The sequence below is a fragment of the Nematolebias whitei genome, chromosome 12, assembly GCF_014905685.2.
Source record: "Nematolebias whitei isolate Nwh7 chromosome 12, NemWhi1, whole genome shotgun sequence".
In the NCBI taxonomy this organism is placed as follows: domain Eukaryota; kingdom Metazoa; phylum Chordata; class Actinopteri; order Cyprinodontiformes; family Rivulidae; genus Nematolebias; species Nematolebias whitei.
Window position 1 is genome coordinate 32940895 of NC_056509.1, and position 18809 is coordinate 32959703.

The 18809-nt window shown below is 38.8% G+C and overlaps 2 protein-coding genes across 2 annotated transcripts in view; one reads left to right on the forward strand and one right to left on the reverse strand.

Moving 5' to 3' along the window:
- Positions 1-8565, forward strand: part of LOC119418535 (acetyl-coenzyme A synthetase 2-like, mitochondrial) — a 16085-nt gene extending 7520 nt beyond the window's left edge. The window contains exons 8-14 of the mRNA XM_037685846.1: positions 1337-1429; positions 6372-6484; positions 6850-6976; positions 7067-7194; positions 7547-7610; positions 7684-7805; positions 7891-8565. Coding sequence (XP_037541774.1) covers positions 1337-1429; positions 6372-6484; positions 6850-6976; positions 7067-7194; positions 7547-7610; positions 7684-7805; positions 7891-8055 — 812 coding nt within the window. The 3' untranslated portion in view covers positions 8056-8565. The remainder of the gene's footprint in view (positions 1-1336; positions 1430-6371; positions 6485-6849; positions 6977-7066; positions 7195-7546; positions 7611-7683; positions 7806-7890) is intronic.
- Positions 7830-17296, reverse strand: abcd4 (ATP-binding cassette, sub-family D (ALD), member 4). The gene is made up of 20 exons (XM_037685146.1): positions 17256-17296; positions 16968-17086; positions 16550-16677; positions 15813-15952; positions 14773-14889; positions 13720-13845; positions 13285-13335; positions 13001-13095; positions 12777-12898; positions 12237-12328; positions 12050-12139; positions 11696-11901; positions 11410-11501; positions 11248-11284; positions 10915-10964; positions 10744-10796; positions 10592-10668; positions 10363-10478; positions 8568-8676; positions 7830-8002 (listed from the first exon to the last, which is right to left on the reverse strand). The coding sequence occupies exons 1-19, from the start codon at positions 17294-17296 to the stop codon at positions 8593-8595; spliced, it is 1836 nt and encodes a 611-aa protein (XP_037541074.1). The 3' UTR covers positions 7830-8002; positions 8568-8592.
- Between the last annotated feature and the right edge of the window lie 1513 nt (positions 17297-18809).

The following is an 18809-nucleotide window of genomic DNA, read 5'->3' on the forward strand; positions in this document are numbered from 1 at the left end:
TTATTTTATTTGCTACCTATTGATTTTTATTTCTTGTAATTGGAAGTGAAAAGTAAAAAACATTGCCGTCAGATTTATGCCCTATACATTAGTCCCTCAATACTTCATGGTTCGACTTTTGCGGACTCACTCTTTCGCTGGTTTTCAACATAAGATTGTACACAACACACAATTGGCTGATTGATGGAGTGGATATAAGACATACACCCCCCCCCCCCCCCCCCCCCGCCGCCCTCTCCTTTCTCTTTCTGAGGCTGTCTGTCACAGCAGAAGCGATGGGGAAAGACAGCCCCCCCACTCCTTTCTCTTCCTCTGTTGCGACAGCCTCAGAAAGAGAAAGGAGGGGGCAGGGGGTGGGGTCTGTCTTTCCCCATCCATCGCTACTGCTCAGGGAGCAGGTATTTAAAATCAGTTTCTGATGGCACAAGTTTCAGCCCATAAGCAGGGATGAACAGACCAGATGAACAAATGTAAAACATCAGAGAAAATGCTAAGGTTGAAAAAAAAAAAGAGTGAATCAGTTTTAAAAAAGAGAGCGTGGCTGAGTGTGGCTAACTCGGGTATAAGACAGACACCCCCCCCCCCTTTCTTTTTCCGAGACTGTCTGTCACAGCAGAAAAAGAGAAAGGAGGGGGTGGGGGGTCCGAGACACACGCAACAGACAGCCTCGGAAAAAGAAAGGAGGCGGCGGGGTTTCTGTCATACATGAGTGAGCTGCATGAGTGGCATGGATTATTATTTTTTTAATAATCAAGCTTAAACATTGTTATGAACATTGCAAGAATGTAGGAAGGGTTTATAAAGCCTTAAAATGTATATTAATACTAAAATGAATGTAACATATTTCGTGGATTTTTACCCATCGAGGAGGTGTCTGGAATGTAACCCCCGCGATAAGTGAAGGACTACTGTACTACAAAGCAGGTTCAACTTATCTGGGTTTCTTTAAGAATTCTGGCTAAACTAATCCACACGAGACATTTTGGAGCTGCGTCTGAGGACTGATCGGTCATAAAACTGGAAGTAAAACAACGAACTCACAAATGAATAATCTCACAGCTACGACGAGTAGATCTAACCAGGTGTCACCTTTTATTTACAGATGTAAAGAGTTTATTCTAAAACACAACAAGGTCTGTTCTGTAGTCTCAGTCAGATTTAGAGTGCGGTTGTGGATGTTTGCCCTGGTTTGTCACAATGTATCTGCTGATCTGTTGTTGGGAATGTTCTTCCACTTTAAGACTGGGTCTGAGAACCCAAAGCTGTACAAGTAATTTACACCCAAAACATATCGTTACATCATATAATATTTCAACCTGCTCCTGTCGGTCTGCAGTGGGTGAGCCAATCAACACCGAAGCATGGGAGTGGTACTACAGGGTGGTCGGGGAAGGACGGTGTCCTGTGGTGGACACCTGGTGGCAAACTGGTAAGTGAATATATACTATATTTAGATTTTGTACCTTCAGCTCTGTTGGCTGGCTCTGCAGTTGATCCTAGCTTGTTTTTGCTCCTTTTCTGCTCTGGAACAACTTGTTGATACGTTGACAGTCCAGGTTCAAGTGAAATTTAAGTTCACAGACTACATACGTTGAAAAACAGTCACGCTTGCACTGAAGGAACCCATCTTGAAGGGAAGAGCTCTCAGCTCTGTTTCTCAAGCATGGATAGTGTTGCATAACATCTGTAACTGTGGTTGTGTGTGCACATATACACACACACACGGGTGTGTATTTACGTTATGAAGAGACGGAGCTTTCCCCTTTCTGTAGACTCGAGACTGAAACCAGATGTTTTATTGTTCACTTGGGCTGCACAATACTGTCGATTTATCATCATCACAATATCATTGACCACAGTATCAGTATCGCAAAAGACTGTTTAGACCGTACTAAGTCATAGGTCATTATCACACATACATGTTGTACACACCTTGATGCTCACACTTGGTTTAGATCATAGTGATGACAGAAGAGAAAGTGTGAAGTGAGGAAACGTGTGCGTTTATCGCAACTTATATTGTCGGTGCAATATTAAACCGTAATATCTAGTAACTAGAGTAAATTGGTCCAAAATGGATCCAGTTTCAAATCCAGTTATGGTCACTTGACTCCACTTATAATACATTTTCAGCCTGTGCATTTTGAAATGCCAGTTGTTAAATTTACTTATAAGAAAGCCAGAAGATTGTGACAAATCTTCAGTTCGTCACAATCCCTCACTCTGAGCAGGATGTTGGTGACAGTGGAAAGGAACGATTCCCTTTTTAACAGGAAGAAACATCCAGCAGAACCCGACACAAAATGGATGGCCATCTTGGCTGGCTGAAGGCAGGGAGGACAGGAACAAGACAGAGACAAACAACGGAACAGTCCAGGTGTAGTTCTGATGGGTAGAAAGCCAAAAACAAAAAAGAAAACACAGGTTGATGGCAGCAATAATTCAAAATTCAAACATGGAAAGTAGCGCGAGTAACGACAGCAGCAGAGAAATATGGTAAATTTTTCCTCTTGTGGTCTACAGCAGCTTTGCTAAAGGATAACTCAGGAAACCCAAGCCTACCCAACTATAGGATATATCATAATTAGGGATGCACAATATTGGATTTTTGGCCGATATCTGATATGTTAAAACTTATTTGTCCAATAACCGATACAGGTACAAATATTTTTAATATACTTTCCTTTGTCAGAACATTGCCTCTTATTTAGGCTTATTTGCTACAAAAACTGTGTAACAGCTGTAAGAGCTGGTGACATATAACAGCCATATGATATGCATAGCACTTTAACTTATATTAAATGAAGTGTTAAATGCTGTCTCACTTGTGGAGGCTTGTTCCAGGTTCCTAGCTGCAGTGTGGGATCCTCTGCACTCTTGTGCATGAAAGACAGCCTTTTTAAGATCAAAGGTTTTGTCTATCCATTGTGCCGTAAGACTAATCATGCTAACGGGGCTAACACGACGTCCAAATGTCTGTGGTAAAACTCATCCAAGTGCTATCGGCTGTTAGCTTCTCAATGACGTCGGAAATGACGGCTTGTAACTCTGGTAAGGTTACGTTGGAAAAATATCTCAGACTGAGGACGATGTAGTGAGGCTCAACATAATCCAAAAATCTTCGGAATCCAACATCCTCAACGAAAGTAAAACTTGCACACCGCCAACATTTTGACTTCATCTTCTCCGCCGTGATCAGATCAGGTAGGCGCGTGTGACGTCATCACGTTGTGCTGCTGCTGCAGACATCCTTGTCACTGGGTTGTCATACAAAAACAACGGCTTTTATATCGGTGAGTTATTTTGATGGAATGGCCGATGTCCAATATTGAACTTTAAAGCTAATATCGACCGATACCGATACCAAGCCGATAATATCGTGCATCCCTAATCATAATGGAAGGTGTCAAGCTTAGTCTTAAAAGTAGACAGGATGTCAGCCTTAAGGAAAGAAACTGGAAGTTGGCTCCATAAAAGAGGATCCTGATAAATGAAAACAATGCCTCCCATTTTAGAAGCTCTAGGAAGCACGAGTAAACCTACAGTCTGAGAGCAAAGTGCTCGGTTAAGAAAATATGGAACAATAAGATAAGATGGTGGTTGTTGAGAGTTTTGTTACAAGTAAGAACTAAATAAATTCAATAAGTCACACTGCCAGCTTTTATTTTTCTTCTGGAAAGAATCTTCATTTAGAAAAAAACTACTTTATTAGCTCAAACAAGCAGTTGATAAATTTTGATAGCAGAGGCAGATGTTGATAAATCGAGTCACTGTGGCCTACAGGGGTTCTGATTGAACTGATATACATGTATTTACATACTTTTCTGATAAAAGAACACATTAGAACCATCAATTAAAGTGACTCCATTGGGTGGCACACAAAATACAGCAAAAAATACTTTTTTTTCCCCCCAAATTAAAAACCTCTAAAGTTTTAACAAAACAACCTTTATGCCTCCACAGCTTTAGCTTAAGGGGACGTACTGACATGTTGTAAATGAGCTGATTTTGCTAATAATGACGATTTTGCGGATAAACATCAGACCCGGCTGACACGATGCGTTTCATTCTCTGTCCATCCTAATCAGAGTGAGTGAAAACCAAATGGGGCAAACTCACATTAATTACCATATGAACGGCAAAATCTATTCCTGATGATAATTAAACATCAGCGCATCAGGAGCTTAAGAGCTGGAGACACAAATATAATACCCAAATAGCCTACTTCACTAAAAAGGATTATGTTGTTATGGTATTTTTTCTGGACTAGTGTTTTCAATTAGGGCTAAGTGGCATGATTCGTAAAGGCCATTTAGCTGATCTGAATACAAGTAGCCTGTTCAGACAGGGGAAATAGATTGTCATGCATTGTTGGCAAACGATCCGTTTCCTGGATCATCCAGGACAAGGTGAGAAGATAAAGGACAAAGGTTGGCAAGAAAGTAATCTTCCATCTATGTAAATGTCATTTCCTGTCTTTAATATAAAACAGCTGGATGATACAGAGTGGAAAGATTAGCTTTTGTTGTTGTTGTCTGGGACCTCATTTTGACTACAACTCTCACAGTGAACATGAACAGGATGCTGGTTCTTAATGCTATTGTGGCATCATCTGTTGCGTCCTACTTTTCTAGCTGTTTCCAGCACTGGTGCCACCGACACCACGAGGTGGATTACAGGAGCCCCCGAGGGCTGGGCAGCTCTAATTGCATTTAATTTACTTAGTATGGCTGTAATTCCATAATCTGCATCTGGAGCCATGAGAAGGGCTTATGTCAGATTCACAAACCGTTACTCAGCTGAGCTCTGTCTTTTACTGTATGTTTCATTTTGCTCCTTTTTGCTTTGATTTTAAGTATATACATCTTTCTGCTCGTCAGCATAAGAATGATTATTTAAATTTTTTTAATCTTTTTTTTTTTCATTTTCACTTTGCTGAAATGTTAGGTAATAAGAGAACAAGCAATTTTATTATAAAGCATTGGTTGGGGTCAGGACGTCACTGTAAGCTGTAAAACAAGTGAGGTGTTCTGGGATGATTTGCAGAAATCGGATAACATGTAAAGATGCTTGCAAATAGTATTATTCTGTCCATTTTTATAAAATATATAAAAACCATTAGTCATAAACTGATAATACTATTAAGTATTTAGGCCATTGAGCAATCATTATATTCTTGTGTGTGTTTATTAGCATTGTTTGTACACTTTACCCAACAACAGTTTGAGTCGCATATTTTTACTTGTTTCATGAATCGGAATTTGAAGTTTGGTTAGTACTGAAGTCATAAGGACAGAAATAGGATGATAAATTTATTAAAGCACATTACCAGGTAAATAGAGAATACATAAGAATTTCCTTATAGAAAAATGTTTAAGTAAAATCGTATGATAAACAACAAGTTAATTAATGCCTGCTGTAATGAAAGTTGGGCACTTATGTAATTGCCTGTGTCTGTAAGCTCTTTTGTTAGCTAAATATCTCAAATACCAGTGGACCGATTTTAATGAAATAGTTAAAATTAACACTGTTAATACAGTCAGTTTTACACATATTGAGCTAAAATTAAGCGTATTAGCTAAGAGTCATCCCTAAGGACCCTAACACATATTGTACTCTTGAGAGTACTGCAGTTCAAAAAGTAGTTTTTAACGTAGCCATGTTGTGAGACTAAATTGTTTTAAATGCTTTTGTTTATGCTTTTGTTATTATTCCTATTTAACACAAGGTCATCAGATCTGATTTAGTATTCATTGTTTCTGACTGAGTTTATGCTTTTTGTTATTATTTCCTTGACGTTTGACACAACGTGATCTGATTTAGTATTTCATTGTTTCTAATTGTTTTTGGTTTTATATTTTTATTCCATGTGCTGTAAATATATCTTGCTACTTTTTATCTGATGATGTGATATTTTTGTTAAGCACTTTGGTATGTTTCTGTTTTAAACGTGCTCTATAAATAAATCTGACTTGACTTGACTAAATGATGTGATAGAAGAAAAAAACATTTAGTGTATATGAAAACAAATAGTGACCTAAACATTGAGCCTTGTGGAACACCAAAATTAAACTTGCAAATTAAACAAAACTGAAAATAGTTTCTAAAAAAAGTTTACTGTTGTTTAAGTATTCCATTTTTTTAACGACTGTCCAGTTTTTAACACCAAATGTCTGCATTTACATATCGCGGCTTGTTTTAAAATAATATTCTGGATCTCGTAATTTGGGACTGAGAGCCAGTCAGGATAAAGAAACTAATAGCAGCTACAACTAACACCTTATTAGCTCTTCTTTTAATAATTACCAAAATGGCAATGTCTGCATAAAACCTTTGCGTTATTAAACTGTGTTCGTTGTGTGTGTGCTCAGAAACAGGAGGCATCTGCATCGCCCCAAAGCCTTCAGAACCAGATGCAGAGATTGTCCCTGGAATGGCTATGAGACCTTTCTTTGGCATTAAGCCGGTGCTCATGGACACTGAGGTGAGGGCTTGGTTATGTATGTGTGTGAGAGAGAGAATGGCCTGAAATAGAAGAGATCAGATTGGGATTATAAAATAGTCAGCAGCTGTGTCACTTCTGATACCCACCAGACTCACCGACTGTGTGACAAACACTAAAAAAAATCCGTCACACTATTTTTGTTGTTGATGTACCGGTAGTTGCTTTTGCAATGCACAGGTTGTGCAGACATAGTAATATTTTTGAGCCGTTACAAACTTCCTCTTTGACAAGATTCACAGGGTTCAATGTTGTGTTCCAAATATTAACAGTATATACTGACTGGTTTTATCTTAACTAATAAAAACTCATTTTGAGTAACAATGTTGTATTTGTTGTTTCTCCAGGGCAACGTGCTGACTTCCAACAACATATCTGGAGCTCTGTGTATGGCTCAACCATGGCCCGGTATGGCCAGAACTATTCATAACAACCACCAGAGATTCATTGAGACCTACTGCCAACCTTATCCAGGTACAGTACGGCGTGTTTAAACATCTGCCGTTTGTTTCAGCACAATGAGGTAAACACTTGTATCCTTCTGTTTGTGTTTTTGTACTGTAGGCTACTTCTTTACTGGTGACGGTGCCCATCGATCCCAGGAGGGGTACTACCAGATCACAGGACGCCTCGATGACGTCATTAACGTGAGCGGCCACAGGATTGGGACGGCAGAGATAGAAGACGTAGTGGTAAATTCTGTTTAAGTGTCAAATAGTAATTGAGCACGCTTGCATGAATGTATCCATCACAAACTGGATTTTGGACTTCAGTTAAGTGATAAGATAAGATAAAATAGAACTTTATTGATCCTGCAGGAAATTGTTAAAGAAAAAAAAGTCATGACATGTTGCCATTTGGTTTCCTTTTTTTTAATCTGAGAAGCACCAATTTACAACATTAAATTCACACAATTCATTAGGTGTGACATATTTATAATATAATAAAAAATCTTTAAACAGAGTAAAAAAAATTCAATTTGTGCAATAAGTGTCTTTGAAATATAAAATGTGCATCAGATTTAGATTTTTGTGTTTGTGACAGAATCAGTGTCCTGCAGTGGCTGAATCTGCCGTCATAGGATATTCTCATAGCATCAAAGGACAAGGCGAGTCACACACTCTTTTCACATGTTTTTCCAGTGTCCAGACGTAAAACACAAGTCTCTCTTCATCCTCCAGGTGTGTATGCTTTTGTGGTGCTGAAAAAAGACGTAAACATTCAGGAGGCAGATTTGTCCAAGCAGCTGAGCAACTTGGTGTCTGGAAAAATTGCAAAGTACGCCTGTCCAGACTTCATTCAGGTAAAACTAGTTTAGATTTTAAATGGTGCAACTTAGATTTGAACGACTCCTCAGTGATTTGACTTTCCTCTCGCGTGTGTTGCAGTTTGTTACACGTCTGCCGAAGACTCGCTCTGGTAAGATCATGCGGAGGGTCCTGCGGAAAGTCGTGGAGTGCGACCTGGACGGTTTGGGTGACCTCAGCACTTTGGATGATCCTGCAGCAGTTCAGGAGATTATTCAAGGCCATAAAAAGCTCTCAAGTAAATGACGAGCATTGCACAAATTAAATGACAAAACAGAACATTTCAATCTAATGAAAAATATGAAGAGTACCACATTTATATTGCTGCATTTTAATTAAACCAACTTGTGCCTTTTGAGTGAAAAAAAAGACAAAATTTTAAAATGTTATTAAATTAATGAACACTAACATTTAGCTCTTAAAAACTGTGAAATGCACAGATGTACTTTGTTTTAAGTAGAAATTCCTCTCAGAACATTTTGTTTTTTTGATTAAAATTCACATCAAATCGTGTGAACAAAATGCAATGAACAAATGTTATTTTACAATAATGAACCTAAATGTATTTTTTTATATGACGAGAGAGCATTTTGTGGCTTTGAAACAGTTGAACTGTTTAGAACGTTGCATTCCCACTTTTTTAAATTTTGATTACGTTAGCTCAGAAAATAAAAACATACTGAAGGTGCCAACAGGACTGATGCTTGAGAGCACCTAATGACACAAACTAATGAATAAAAAAGTATTTTCGCTCTTGCCTCCCACGTTTTCTCATGTCAGAGTTCACGTTGCCTCTTCTCTGGCTCCTTTTAGTTTAGTCACCTCCCATCGGCCTCCTCCACACAGCTTCAGCTGGACATCGTGGTACTGAGAGAATCAGTATGACAGTTAATATATTCCTTTTTTTAAAGGTACAGACAGCAGATTTAAGAAAAACAAAGGAGTCAGCTCATCAATGATAAAGTTTAGTCAGGCTGGAAAAGATTATTGAATGTACAGTATTTTCCGCCGTATAAGTCTCACCTTTTAGCATAAATGTGCACGTCCTGCAACTTATACACCGAAGCAACTATTATACTTTTTTTTCATATTTATAACCCAGTTTTTGACTGAAATGTACATTCATAGACATGAACCTGTAAACATTATCATTTACAGCCGCTAGAGGGCCCTCTAGGCTTTTATATGTTGTTCCTCTACCCCGTTACACCCTCACCCCCCCCCCCCCCCACACACACACACACACACAAACGTTCACAAAGACAACTGAGAAAAACTTAACATAAGTAAAATACCCACAAACAGAAAATTCTATTTTGCAGATTACAAACTGCAGATAACAATATGCAGCTCAAAACGGTAATTGAGCAGCAGAAAGAAAGTTTGTTAACGGGTCTGGTCCGCACCGTCTGCCAACCAGGATTCAACCAGACGGAAGGGACGGAAGGGACGGCTGCACGGCGGCGGGGAACATCCCCCCCCCCACCCCCACCCCCCGTGTCTGGCTGGCTCCTGCTGGGCGCATTTCCTCCGCGGCAGTGTGCCACCCACCCATCCATCCATCAAAATAAAGGCTGAATGAATGAATAAAATTTACTAAAATAGCCGTGCTGCATTCAGGTACCTGTAGAGTTCACCAACAGACCAAACTAAATCAGTGATTACAACAACAGTTTTAAACACGGACCAAAACAAAAAGAGTGTTCCTGTGAAAAGTGGTAGTTTCCATCTCCTACCTACAGACGAGGAATTAAGAAGAACGCGACTGAAAAATGTGAAGTCCATCCATTGCGGCTTCGGCTGCAAGCCATAAAGCCTTCCTACGCCGCCCGAGCCGGGAGGAACGGGGGCAGCGGGGCGCGTGTTCCGTGGCCCCGGGAAGCAGCGAGGTGCGGGCGGACGAAAGCTCCAGAGCTCACGGCCGGAGCCTTCGTCCTGCTCCGGCGGTGGAGCGAGGAAGAACACCAGTTCCCAGGCGAATTGAAGCTGTTTTTACCAGTAAAGTGCATTTATTGAGGAAAAAGTTAGACTGAGACACACCTTTGCTATAATGTCGAACAAACTAATTGTTTTAAAGTCTTAATTTTGTTAAATTCTTGTTAAGAGTCCTCCCGTACACGCTACCGTGGCCGCCATTTGGCAGCCATTCGATTATTGGCACAACACCGGCGCACGTTTCCGGGTCGTCAGCGATGACGCATAAAAGATGCGACTTATGCAGCGAAGCGACTTATTTATGTTTTTTTCCACTTTAGACATTTTTGGGCTGATACGACTTATATGCAGGAGCGACTTGTACGGTGGAAAATGCGGTACTCCTGTATGATTCGTTTAGAAGTTTTAAAGCTTATGGTTAAAATGCATTTGTCAAACATAAAATAAACATAAAACAATGCTTTCTGAATTGTAGTTTCCATTTTCATTCCAAGTCAGTTCTTTACATTTAAACTGAAGCACACAGTCAAGCTAATACATATATTCATGTGCTGCATCAAATCTTAAAGGAATAAGTCAATGCCAGTTTCTAAAGTGTCTGCTCAGTATTTAGCCTACCTTTACCAGGCTGCTACGGTGGCCTAGACTGACCAAAGTCATGCCCAGCTGTTTGCACGTCCGGTACAGCTGTGCCTCCGCTTCCTCCGTCAAAGCACTCGTGGCCTCATCTAAAACTGATGAAAAAAACCCAGGGTGGTTCAGTGTATACAGCAAACTGTATTCTGATCAGTTTTAATCAAGCTTCTGATTCCTAAGATGCTCTGGCGAGAACGTCAGAGAAACACACTGGCGTATTTTGGCTGCAGGTAGAAGAGCCGTGCAAAGGAAAGGCGCTGCATTTCACCAGGAGACAGAACGTCCGACCTGAAGAGAGAAGGCCTTAGTTGGGATGATTTGTTTTACAGAACTGTTTTTGGTTGTTTTTTTCTCTGTTCATACCAGTTCCAGTCAACCTTCTCATCCAGCCCACCAGTCCTTTTCAGAAGGCTGGACTGTGAAAAGATAAAGATATTCAAAAGGAGCAAATAAATAAAACCTTGAGATAAGACAAAACAATCAAATAAAATGGACTTTTTATATTTATAATATATTTTTGAATAAACAACTCACCACTCCAGCAAGTTCTAAGAACTGTATAATTCTGTCATCATCCACTGACCCTGAAAAAAAAAGAGTTTTGAATATCATCATTTTAAATTAGCCAACACTTAACAGATACTTGATGCTGCACAAATGGGGAGTCCCCAAGATATCAGACAAAACAAGACCAAACATTTTCAGAGTAAAAATATCCCCGGAAGAGTTCACGATGATGCTTAGATTTAAAACATAAATAAACCAATAAAATACTATAATAACAGCTTTTAGTTTTTGTGTTATTAGCAGGAAAAAACTCAATTTCTTGTTGCACAGTTTAATGTAAACAACTTGGTCATGACGTACCTGATGCAGGGTAAATATCCTTCAGTGGGTAAATCACCTGTTGGAATGAAAAGTTTCAGTGAAGGATGATGGAAATTATTAATTAATTGATGACTGAAGCATAACACCTGGATTTGTAATTATAGACACACCTACATTACAGGGTGATTAAAGATTTGTTACCTGTTCGCGCAGAGTGCCGTCAGTCATGTAGGGTTTTTGTGGAAGGAAGAGTGTTCCTCTGGGTCCGAAACATGTAGTCATTTGAACAAAACCTGCACCAAAACAAACAATTATTGAGCCACGTACAAGTACAAATTCTATAAATCAGACATTTCAGAACCTTTGCAGCATTCCTGAGACAAAGCTTTCCATTGCAGATTTATGTCGAGCAGTTAAACTCTTGTGTCAGGAGCCCCAACGGGTCATGAAGGAAAGCTACAAAACTGATTCAGTCCTCGTGTCTCACCGCTGTGTGCTTCCCAGAGGCGGTTGAGGACTCGCAGTAGTGATGTTTTTCCGGTGCCCGTGTTTCCCACCACCAACAGATGAGTCCCCTGACTGATTTTCAGACTCAGATTCTCCACCAGCAGCTGCTCCGAGAACGGAGATTTGTAGGAGAGGTGGTCCAAGACGAAGGCCGTGTCCACGGGGTCTGCGTGGACGTTGAAGTCGCTGTTTGAAAAATTAATAAGAAGTAATTTTATGATTCTGCTGACAAGACTTTGAAAAACAAATTTTTTAATGTCTTATTTCTGTTTTTAATACGCCGTCTGATTCCTAAAACAACTGTTCGGGTTATTTTAAAGCAGCTCACACAGACCTGTCAAAGTCGTAGCTCTCCCCTGATGCAGGATCGTAGTCGCACTGCTTTCGTAGGATGTCATCCATCACCTCCATCAGCTCCCCGATCCTGACAGCACACACAGATTCAGTGATCCCGAGCACAACGACACACACGAATCCTGAAATGACGATTTATCCTGTGGTTTAAGTATGCAGCGGGATACCTGTGGGTGTAACCAGCCACATCTGACAGAGTCGTCGACAGGTCTATTAGCTGCGTGAAGCCATTTATCAAGTAGATGCACACAAAGGCGTTCTGAATACAAACAAGGAGAGGAAGAATACGAGCAGAGAATAAGACGAGTTTATAGTAAACATACAGATGTGCTGGGACAGTTTTTATACTTTTTCTATACTTCTGACGAGAAAAAGGTCCAAGAACTATGAAAAAGAGTTTTAGTGCCACCTAGTGGCGAAAATCAAAACAACAGCTCAGATTTCTGCACTTGCACTAATGGATCATTTCCTCAAATGTCAGTAAGGAACAATTAACACCACACGGTACAAATATTTAGATATGACATGTAAGTTTTTTTTATTTTTCTGTTTCACTGTTAGAAAAACATAATTCTTTGCCTGGCAAGTGATTAAAAAAACACTTCTAATCACTGTAAAAATTTAATTTTTACTCGTTCAGCAGCATCTCTATAAAAATGTCTTACTCTTATTTATAAAGAGGTAATTTAAATAGTAAACAGGCGTACCTTACTAATGAGTGCACTAAGTTCACCGGGACTGAGCCCATTATAAACACCAGTGAAGATGGGAATGGCAATTATAATGTAGCTGAGGAAACCTCCGAGATAATCGAAGGTGTTTACTCCAACTGAGAAAAGACAAGTGACAGATTAAATCAGTCAATCTAACAGAACAACTGGTCAGGTGCTGACAGATGAAAGTGAGTGTGTGTGTTGTGGTATTTTTTTACTGTAAAGCCAGAGTTCTTTGTTTATGAGACTCTTCTGAGTCTGCAGCAGGTTCTGCAGCCTTCGGCCCGTTCTCATGTGCTCGACTCTTCCTGCTCTGAAGACATACAAGAAAGGGCCTGATGTTGGAGTGATTTCCTGTCAATCAAACTGTAGTACATCATGTGTGGAGCACTTGCATAATGTCTAGTGACCTTTTACACATTTATAAAAGTTTGCTGTGCACAATACTGTCAAATAAATGATTTGAGAGTTTTAGACTCATTGTCTGGTTTTTCTGTCTTACCTGTAAAAAGCTGCAGACTCTGCATTGACGCGGATTTGCATGTGCTTAAATCTGCAAAAACATATATATATATTACTAAAACGGCACTGTCACAACAAATGCAAAGTGATTTAAGCTTTAAACAAACTTGTTCCAAACTGTTTCCTCAACCTAAATCCCAACTATTTCTACATGAGACTTCAGGAACCAAAACTGACCCTAAGGATGATACATATCCTGTTTTTAGAAGCCCAAAGGCTCTGAGCCAACATCCACAGATCCTTCCCTTTTAACAAAAGACCAGTTTTCTTAACAGCAAACACTGAGAGGATCTGCATTAAATAAAGCTCGCAAAGGCCTAACGACTCTGCTGTTACCACAAGCTCTTATTTTCAGATACTTGTGCGTATTTGTCACATGACACACTGCGTGCACAGTACTGTGTATTGAGGATACCTGAAGTCTCCCTCCAGTTTTTCTTGTTCAAACAGGGTCGACACAATCGGACCCATGAGGATTTTATTGGCGATCGTTCCAACGACAAAGTATCCAAAGATACTCACAGGACCGATCCAGCCGGTGCTGCAAAGCAAAGAAACTTCATTAATTTATGTTTTACCTTCTTAGAAAATGACTAGTTAAAACATTACATTTAAACTATTATAAAATAAACAATAAAAATACACAAATAATAACCAAACAATTTTATCTCAACATAAGCAGAGGTGATTTTTTTTTGTTTCAGGCGAAGCACATTGTTGGGCTGGAACAAACACATGAGAACTTCACCCTTTTCCTGCTTTCCTGTTTGTTATATAAGACTGAACTACTTTCATATTAATAAACTATAGATAAAGAGCAAATTACCAGGGTGAGCAAGAGGATAAATAATAATAAAAAAACTAAACAGACGAGAAAATTATTTAAAAAAAAAAAAAACATTGATCCTGACTTTTGACACACATGCTGTAAAGGTCCCAGTTAGAGAATTTTTGCTCAAAGGTTATGGATATTCTTAACTACTATGGCTGAGAATTTTAACTCTGCCCATGAATTATATGTTTTGTTCAGCAGAGAGAGCTGGATGAGGCTGCAGGCATGCAGCTGTCGCTTCAAGGACACCTCCGAGTCTGTGAGCTCGACTGAACTGATGAGATTATAAAAACAAGCTGCACGCACAACTCACGGCAGATTCTCGTGACTGATCTTCATGTGTGTACTTCCTGTATATCTGTGTAACCAGTCCTGAAAATCTGACCTTGCATGTAAAATACCTGTTAAAAAGCTCCTGCTGTCGAGTGTGGTTCCTTTTGAGTGAGTAAAATGAAGCAAGAATATTTTTCTCCAACAGCACCACAGTGTCATTTTATTTAAAAACATAATGACCAAATGTAAAATTCTTGGTTTCATTAGTTTAAAGCCCCACGGCGCTCTAACAGAGCTCCATGTAGTGTAATGTTCTGACACCACTTCAGCTCCAGTCGTATAACAGTGTTGTGTTGCACTGACCTGTGAAAACACTGGTAGGTGTAGTAGGAAATCGTAAATGGTGAGATGATCAAGCGGCTAGCCATGGTGCTCATCTGCTTACACAACCTCTCCACATCCTGACTGATCCGCTGGTCGCTAGGAGACAAAAACAGTGCGCCGTTAAAAGTGTGCTCAGAGTGCGTGATAGCTACTACCACACCAAATCTTAGCTTAATGACTGTAAAACCGAGTTATGGACATTTTTTTGTGTGTTTGTTAAGGTTGGTTAGCTGTGGTGGCCATCTTGGACTGGGTTGGCTCCAGAGGTTAATCTGCTATGGACGTACATCCAGTGATTGAATTCATTGAATTTCAAAAGGTTTCATTGAAATTCCTCAAGTGGTTCATGAGATATTTTGCTAACACACACATAATTATATATTAGTTTTCTACACCGCCTTACAATCTGTTTTTACTTTCCCTTTTAATTAACAATTTATTTTCACTTGTTAAAAAAAAATGTGCACATCCTTTATGATTGTCTATTGTTGTCCACTGTTGTCATCATTCTTTGTTAAAGAAATCAGGTCTCTCTTGTAAATGAGTCCCCGAGGCTCAATGGGATTAACCTGCATAAATAAAGGTTGAAAAAAAAAAAGTATCCGTTTCATGACAGTGGGTTAAACACACAATAGCTGTCAAAAAACAGTTGCATGTACTGGTACACATTTTGAGCAATAAGTGGAACGTTTATGTGTAAAATATACATAAGCATGAATTAATTAAATGTATTATTGCCCAGATAAAGTGATACTGCTAGTTAACAAAATATCTCAACAACCACGCGAGGAATTTTAACGCAACTTGCAGAAAATAACTGTTGGATCAACCCACTTGAAGATGGCTACCACAGCTAACAAGCCTTCTGCAACCCAACACAGCTGCGAGTCACTCGCAATGGATGAGCTCATTTCTCAACACCTACAACTCTGGAATGAAAGGTAGTGAGGTAATATGCATTCCTTCAAGTGATGCAAAGGCTTTAAATGTTATTGTTTGTGAAACCAGCTAATGCTTACGGGTTATCTATGTCCTCTCTGAGCACGTTGAGGATGTAATAGACTCTGCCCTGGAAGTAGGCCGAGTGGAGGCTCTCAGTCAGCGTCCTCCTCCAGCTGACGTACATCTGGTTACAAATGTACTGGTCGAGACTTTTCAGCTGTGACAACAACAAAAGAGACAGCAACACAAAGAGGGAGGAAGAAACCATGTTGATATGTCTGTAAACAGAGTTAAATAACATTTAAAGAGTGTAGTTGTGATCCAAATGACTGCAAAATTTCAAGAAGGTTGAGCTGCACCCAACAAGTACAAGCGAATTAGATGATGTTGAAATGATCAGCTAACAAATGAACATTTAATTTGTGGTAAAACATCTGGTTCCTTGGGGGAGCGTGATCTCAACCAAGATAAAGTACAGAAAAGTACAAAATAAACATGTCAAACTGACCTTGTAAAGTTGACACAATTAAACCATTTTAAAAGGCAAATCCATCATTTAAGTACTGTATTTGTTACCTAAAACTGATTGTTATGAAGCTTAGCTAGACAGCTGTTTTAAGTGTAGACTCTAAAATGATCAAAGCTGTCAACAAATGAACAAACAGCTGACTTTGGCCAAATTCCAAGGTGAAACAATGGAAACCGTCAATAGTATTTTAACCTTATTTGGACCCCAGAATGAGAGATAAAATGTCCCCGTGACAGTAAATGTAAAAATCTACTTCCATCACCCTCTGCCGTTACGTCCACTTACTGTGGAGTTGAGCAAAATGAGCACCACAGCTGTTCCCACCAGACTCCTGAAGCCGGAGTAATCTTTGTCTGCGAGCACATTGTAGAAGTGACTGGGGAGGATGCCCACCTGGTAAATGATCAGCTGCTCTGATGGCAGAAAAAGACGTGTTAGCAGCACGCTGACTTTTTCAAAGACGGTTCAAACGGTGACTCGTAAAACAATACAGAGAAATGAGGTTTGAGTTAAAGGTCAGAGAGCTTTACAGCAGGGCTTTTCAAAGTGTGCGCGTGTGTGTGGGGTGTGTCGACGACGACTTGCATACAGACAAAGTAAGAGGAAGGAGTTGACTTGATTATGACCATTCATTTCCCCTTTTCTTGGGTAACTGTAACAAATCCCTTATTACAACACACATGTAGTGATTGCAGCTCTTTACCTGCCAGAGTCACACCGAGCAGCGTCCCGAACATCAGAGCACTTTGACTGGTCCATGATGGGAACAGGACCTTCTGGATGCTGCAGAACCTCTGAACAAACCTCCAGTCTAGTTTTGGCCTGAATTGAAATAAATAAATATAAAGCCTTATGAAAGTGTGGAGACATTCGTTTTCATGGATGATGCAAGTATTTTTGCAATCCTGCTGAACAACTCGTTATACTACAATAGAACCAGGAAGTACAAGAATAAATAAGCATAACCAGAAAATGATAGTTTTGATTTTACCTTTTTGTCCCTCTTCCCTTCGTCTTCTCCTGACGAGGCATCAGCACGAGCAGCAGCTAACTATTTTAAACCTCTAAGTTAAAACGTCACGTGTTGTCTGTATTTTGTTAAAGCGAATAATAGCTAGCAGGTTATAAAAATAAAAAAAAATTTGAACCAGCGCGTCAGTTTACTGCGAAACCAGATTTATTGAGCAATGACATCACTAAACAACGACTTTTAAACCATTTTTAAAATCAAATTTATATGAACATGTTTTGTTTATTGTTACTGCGAAGCTACGTAATTAGTTTAAATCGGTAACCGACTTCTTTTGATGATTTCAGCGCTGCTCTTCTGTCGTTTGACCCTCAACTTCAGCTAACCGAATGTTTTGGTCAGGTGCTGTCAAACGACGAACTTCCGGTTTATCTGGCTTCCGTTTTTGTTTTTTCAAAATAAAAGCTTTGACATAAACCCAAACCAATTTAGTTTTTTAATTTTATACATTTACTCCAAAAATATGTACTCAAAAGGGATTCAGTTTCTAAAAGGGAAAAAGGAAAGATTTTCACTTGTTACTAACGTTTGATGGACGGTTTTTATAAAAAAATGTTCACTAAAACAAATATTCACAGTAAATTATTTTATCCAATTAAATACAGCCTTATTGGTCTTATAGGATTTATAAATGTTAAGTCAGGTAAGTTTTTTTTAGGGGAGGTTTCATGCAAAATAACATTGACAACCGGTTTTGGCAAAAATAAATTGTGCAATTAGCTTTTTTTTTAAAGATTGTTGTTGCACCAAAAATAATAAATTATGGTACTGAAACTGTGCAATACTGTTAAAACAAAGATTTTTACTAGTTTCTTTAGAATTAGGGAGTTTAAAATGCATTTATTTTCAGTCATGGTTGAAAAATTCCTACTATGAGTACAAACATGTCTTTTTTTTTTTTTTAGCTTTAAAAACATTTAACAGTCAGAGGAAATTCCTGAAATTTTCCCTCACAGTCTTGAGTCTTTTGCTTTATTTGGCTTAGAATTAACAAAAAGAATATGTGCAAAACTGAGTTTACTCCATTAGAAAAAAATCATATGTCATGGTGCAAAATAAATAAATACATAAAAACTTTTTAAAATTTATTTTATTTTTTGTTTTGGATATTTTCAGTAGACACAGTCTTAATAATCTTGTGTAAAGAACAAATAAGGGACAACTTAAAACGATAGCAGATCTATATGATTTTATGATAAACTGAAAATGAATATTCTGGTTTTAATAATAGAATTAACCATTATTATAACATTACAAACAAATGACACACAACAATAGCAGACAGTCAAGAGAAAACGTTCTTGTATACTGTTCTACATAGAAGTGAGCTGACATGTCTTTGGAATTCAAAATAAATAGAATCATTGTAGATTTTGCTTTTCTAGGACTATAATTCATTTAAAAACAATCACAAGTACTGAAATGAGAAGCTCTGGTGCTGAAAAAGAGGTTGTGATTAAATGTAATGCAGAAACGCAACAATAACACAACCTTTTTTTTTAATCACTGAATTCT